Raw genomic sequence first — 6,325 nt, 5'->3', positions numbered from 1 at the left:
GAGCATAGTTCCATGTGCTGTAAAGTAGGTCCTTGTTGGTTATCTATTTTATACATAGCAGTGTATATATGTTAATCCCAAACTCCTAATTTATCCCTCTCCACTGCTTTCCCCTTTGGTAACCATAAGTTTGTTTTCTATGTCTGTGGGTCTATTTCTATTTTGTATATGTTAATTTGTATCATTTTTTTTTTTAGATTCCACTAATAAGTGATATATACTTGTCTTTCTCTGTCTGGCTTACTTCAGTTTGATAAATCTCTAGGACCATACATGTTGCTGCAGATGGCATTATTTCATTCTTTTTTATAGCTGAGTAATATTCCATTCTTTATCCATTCATTGATGGACATTTAGGTTGCTTCCATGTCTTGGCTGTTGTAAATAGTGCTGCAGTGAACATTGGAGTGCGTGTATCTTTTCAAATTATCATCATACATTTTTATAACTTGACTGTAAATAATGAATGAACCAAGGACGTTGTGCTGAGCTATAAATCTGATTTAAAATCCTCACGCTGAGGAAAATTCTCAGATTCTATTTGGAAATAAACTGCATTTAGGGAGTTTAGTCAAGTTCTTAGGTCAGACCTGTAGTTTTGAGCATGAAAACAATTTTTTAATTTAAATAAACTTTATTTCAAAATAGCTTGAGATACACAAAAATGTTGCAAAAGTAGTAGAATTCCTACTATTACCTCACCCAATTTCCCTACTGTTTACATCTTACATTGCTACAATATATTTGTCACAACTAACTTTAGTACATAACCATTAACTAAATTCCAGATTTCATTCAGATTTTATTAGCTTTTCCCTAGTATCTTTCATTCCAGGATCCCACATTACATTAGTCTTCGTGTCTCCTTAACCTCAGTCTTTCTTGTTTTTGATGACCTGACAATTTTACGCAGTACTGGTCAGATATTTTGTTATATGTCCCTCAATTGGAGGTTTTTCTCATGTTTAGACTGGGGTTATTGGTTTTGCAGAGAAAGCGTACAAAGGTGTCATTCTCACTGCATTCATCTTATCAAGGATTGTGTTATCAACATGACATCACTGACCATGTGAATTTTGATCACCTGACCAAAATAGTGTCTCCTAGGTTACTATAAAGTTCCTTTTTTTCCTCTTTCTATAGTCTCCTTTCTCAAAGTTACTAAGCACAGCCCACATTCAAGAGGTGGGGAGGTAAGCTCCACTTACCTGAAAGAATAGTAGCTACGTAAATTATTTGGAATTTTTCTGTATAGGAGAGATGACATTTCTTCACCATTTATTTAATCCTTTATATTAATATGGACTCGTAGGTATTTTATACTCTGGGTAATAATCCTATTCTGCGTTATTCTGCTCATATTTTTTCAGCTTTACCCATTGGGAGCTTTTAGCTTGTATCCCTTTGAGAATCAGCCATTTCTCCAAGGGGTCCTGGTTCCTTTTATTGGAGAATATTAGAAACCAAGGTTTGGTTTCTAATGAAAGATTGGGCATTGGGTGTGCCCAGTGCTACTGGGGTGTCAACTTCCAGACCCTCTCAGCAGATGGGGCTTTATGTCTGTGTACCAACCCATATACACATACATATCTAATTATTTTCTGTATCTGACTGGAAAGCATGGTATTTTAAAAATCGTGGTAAAATATACATAAACTTTACCATTTTAATCATTTTTAAGTGTACATTTTTGTGGCATTAAGTACATTCATATTGTGCAAACACCACCAGTACCATCCATCACCAGAACTTTTTCATCTTCCCCCAACTGAAACTCTATCCATTTCCTCCTTCCCTAAGTCCTCGGTAACCACCATTTTTCTTCTTCTCTGCCATTCTACTATCTATGAATTTGACTGCTCTAGGCACTTCAAACAAGTGGAAACATTTGTCCTTTTGTGACTGGCTTATCTCACTTATGTTCTCAAGGTTCATCCATGTTAATAGTATGTGTCAGAATTTCCTTCCTTTTTAAGGCTGAATAATACTCTTATATGTATCTGTCATATTTTGTTTATCCATTCATCAGTCAATGGACACTTGGGTTGCTTCACCTTTTGGCTATTGTGAATAATGCTGTTATGAATGTGGGTGTATGAATAATTGGTTCGAGTCCCTGTTTTCATTTCTGGGTATATACCCGGAAGTGGAATCGCTGTATTATATGGAACTTCTAATTTCTTTATGAACCAACCAAGATACTGTTTTCCACAGTGGCTGTAACACTTTACATTGCCACCAACAGTGCACAGGGGTTCCAATTTCTCCACAAGTTTTTAATTTTGATGAAGCCCAACCTATTTTTTCTTATGTTGCCTGTGCTTTTGGTGTCTTATCCAAGAAATTGCTACCAAATCCAATGTCATGAGTCTTTCTCTCCTCTGTGTTTTCTTCTAAGTTTTATAGTTCTAGCCCTTATGTTCAGATCTTTGATCCATTTCGAGTTAATTCTGTATATGTTGTAAAGGTCCCTCTTAATATTTTTGGCATGTGGATATCCAGTTTTTCCAATATCAGTTTTGAAAATCCTTTCCTCATTGAATAGTCTTGGCACCCTTGTCAAAAATAATTTGACCATCCATATATGTGGGGGTTTATGTCTATGCTCTCTATTCGATTGGTCACTATGTCTGTCTTTATGCCAGTACCATACTGTTTTGATCACTGTAGCTTTGTAGTAAGTTTTGAAATCAGGAAGTGTGAGAGACATTCAATTTTGTTCTTTTTCAAGATTGTTTTGGCTATTTAGACATCCCTTGAGGTTCTACAGGAATGCTTCTATTTCTGCCAAAAATATTGGGATTTTTGATAGAGATTACATTGAATCTGTAGATGGTTTTGGGTAGCATTGGCAATGTTTTGTAGTTTTCGGTGTACAAGTCTTTTACCTCTGTAGTTAAGTTTATTCCTAAGTATGTTACTCTTGGTGATGCTAAATGGTGGAAAGCACAATTTTTAAGGAAGAAAGGCCTAACATTAAGTTGAAGTATACATGACTTGGTCCCCTTGCTTTTGTGGGCAGCTGTACTAATAACAGATCTTTGGAGCTTTGTTTTATTTAAAAAAAATGAAATGCTATATAGCTTATGTGCATTTCAAAATCAAACCTCAAGTGGCTAATTACTTATTCCTCTTTACATTCCATGTGGCCTCTTTTCAATTTAATTCAAAATTAATTATAAAATAACTTTTGCTAATTCAGGATAACTCCCCACATTATCTGTAGCACTTAGAACAGTGCTGGCACATATATGTGGTAAAAAAAAAAATAAGGAGAATGAAGAATCACAAGAAATAAATATTATTTAAAGGGAAAAAATGACAACAAACGAGGCTAGAATTATTAGATTTTATTTTTCCCTAGTACTCTTAAAACTCAGCTTCACCAAGTAACAGGTCAGACCTCTGGAATAACAACTCTTTTTCTGGGCTGTAACCCCTTTCAGGAGACAGAATTTATCAAATATCATGGTTCCAGGATGTTTCCACCCCATAATTCTAAGCCACTTACAGAATCATATCTTCTTAGGTCTTAACTGGAATCAAACAATCTAGACACATGTAACATAATCAAAAGAGCATAAACCATTTCTTTTCCTTCCCCTGCTGAATGCACTTCCCTCTTTTTCCCCAAAGGGTTTGTTACTAAGAGATGTTGAAGTATCTTACTTTCCAAGAAACCTGCCTACCAGTTCTGAATCTGAGCCTGGAATAAGGGATCTCTTATTCACAAAAGAATTTAATAAATATTCTAAGCTAATTATTCTCAGCCAAGACAAATTAAATTTGTTTTACTTTACACCTGACATAGCTTTGCTTCAATACTTCCTACTTGCAAAAGTCAAACGCTATCTTTAAAACCCCTTATAATTTCCATGACTGAGAGGAAAGAGGGAGTGGGGAAGAGCTGGCTTGTTGTGTAGTAGGGGATTCTGAAAAGGGCAGATATTTAGTTTTGAAGTCACTAAGTGGAAAAACAGCAAATGTTCTTCCTCCTCATTCTGATAATGAAAACACATGTAGGCCAGAACTAGAAAATTCTGGTCCTAAAACTATAATATATTATAATAGTTTTAAGTACATTCAAAATTTATATTACTCTTTAATTTCTTTTCCCTGAGTTTGGGTTCACAGTTTGGTAGAGATACTTTAAAGAAGAGGTAGTTAGTGGGGGTAAAGAAGAAATAATGTTTGTGTCTAGCAGCATCTGGGAAAATATGTAACATCTGTCATTTCAATCTCAGTTAACAATTATCTTTTCCTCTTGAATCTGAAAATGTAACAGAGGGATGATTGTTTTCTTTTTATTCTTATCCACCAAGCACCCTCTCTCCTATAACATCCACCCCAGTAGTATTATCACTATTCATAAAAATGAACAGCCCTTCCAAATGCTCCAAAGTGGGGTTGTTTAGATTTAGCAGAGAGAGGCTCAACTGAGTAACTTTTATTCATACAGTCATTAGAGAAAATGAGCAAAATTCCAGCACTGCCAACCACTGCCTTTTCTCCCTGGACCTGGTTTATTTAAATCATTCCTTTCAATTCTTGAGTTGATTCTAAAGCCTGGGCTCTAGGGGATCCTGACATCTAACACAGGTCGAGACATTTTGGTCCAGATCTCAGCCTCCAGTCTTACAGTGGGCTGCTGGAATATTGTTTCATCAGGTGCTCATGACAGGGATTGCAAACTCGCTCAGGCTTGATACTTGAAGGAAGAGGCAGTTCGTTTGTTGAGCAGGCATTACAGAAGGTTCCTCTGCAGTTCTTACACACATTCTACAAGGAGAGGGGGAGGTCAGGTGGGTAACAGAAGAGCAGGGCATAAGGATGCATGGGATATAAGAGGCCAAATATGATAGATGCTCAATGTCTAATAAAATACTGGCTGAATGTGTGCTGTGTGCCACACAGTATCTAACTAAACAATCTGTCTACAAAGAAGCATACAGTCTAGTTCTTAGATCTAAATGAAGAGAAGCATTTCCACAGAATGCACATAACAGATACTACAATAATTATTTATCTTTAGAATATATACTTTCATTTATATTCACCTTTAGGTGGGCTAATTCTAAAATTAGTTTGCAATTACCCAAGCATACTTCAAATAAGGCAGGCAGTGACCTAGCCATGGGTAGGGTTGGGTAACTGACGTAAGATTAAAAACTTTGCTGAGCTTGAACTGAAAGTATAATTTCTAATACACTGATGTGCTCAATGCTTTCCTGTGATGCTCTACAAGCACATCCTTTCGGGTTATCAGTGCAGCAGGAGCACAGCTTCCTGCATCCTTTTTATTGGGAAGTTAGTCTCTTTATTAAGCATTTTGAGTCTTTAGTGGCTAAACTGTGGGATAGCATGTGGGTCATTATGGCAGTGCCACTGGTAAAGCTGTGATAGGTTGGTGCACACATAGCTCCAAGGGTCCCTATTTAAAGGCTGTGAAGAATGATTTCCCCCATAAATAATGCTACTTTTCCCCAAACAATTCATCTTCCTGAGGGTGCAGCAGAGGTAGGGGGGTCATTTTTATTTGAAAGCCTGGGAGGAATCTTCCTCTGACATATTGCAGTTAGTTTGCATGGCTTAGAAAAGAAAAGCCAGAATTAGATTAGCAGCTTCTTCTGTTTGGGAACACATTTCTCTAATTACAACTTCCAATTCCATAAAGGCAGTTTGTCTTTATCTGCTTCTGCTAATTTAAGACTAGGTCATACTACAATTTTGCTTGTTAAAATTTAGCAGGATCACAAATGGTGGCATGCAGGTTGTAACCCAGAATTTGGACACGTTGCCTTCTCTTCTAAGCACTTGTTTCTGACATTCACTTGTTCATAACATTTCTTGAGCATCTACTATGAACTGGGTACCATATTAGGTGCTGGGGGATCCTACTGTGAACAAGACACAGCTATGGCTGTCAAAGACACTTTTCCTGCATGCTTCCTTCACCCTGCTGACTCTAGGATAACAAGCTGGGTAGGGGTTTAGGCAGAGACCCTTGAGGATCCAAGGGGAGAACAAGTGATTTGGTGGAGAAAGAGCTCATTTCCCTCAGAGGCCGTTTCCCCAAATAATTCAAAGAACCAAAGAACACCCCCACCCCCCCACCCCACCCCAATCTGTCTTCTCTGTTCTAAGCAGGATGGAGTACTGGAAGGAGTACAGACTTTGGAGCCAGAGTCAGGCTGCATCTGGGCTTTCAGTAACTGGGATAATGCACTTGACACCTCTGAGCCCAAGGTTCTTTTTATAAAATGATGGCACAAGGGACACAAGCTTAACAAGAACAAGGACTTGGGACTCGGTCTACATTTTGTTC

General features: G+C 37.3%; 1 protein-coding gene across 3 annotated transcripts in view; it reads right to left on the bottom strand.

The window, feature by feature from the left end:
- Positions 1 to 3,365: 3,365 nt before the first annotated feature.
- RUFY3 (RUN and FYVE domain containing 3) overlaps positions 3,366 to 6,325 on the bottom strand; it is an 84,425-nt gene continuing 81,465 nt past the window's right edge. For all 3 annotated transcript variants that reach the window (XM_060113200.1, XM_060113210.1, XM_060113220.1), the window contains one exon: positions 3,366 to 4,779. In XM_060113200.1, the coding sequence (XP_059969183.1) occupies positions 4,636 to 4,779 (144 nt within the window). In that variant the 3' untranslated portion in view covers positions 3,366 to 4,635. The remainder of the gene's footprint in view (positions 4,780 to 6,325) is intronic.

Source organism: Mesoplodon densirostris, chromosome 1, assembly GCF_025265405.1.
Source record: "Mesoplodon densirostris isolate mMesDen1 chromosome 1, mMesDen1 primary haplotype, whole genome shotgun sequence".
NCBI lineage: Eukaryota > Metazoa > Chordata > Mammalia > Artiodactyla > Ziphiidae > Mesoplodon > Mesoplodon densirostris.
Note: the sequence above shows the minus strand (reverse complement) of the source record. Positions and strands in the feature narration are given on the sequence as shown.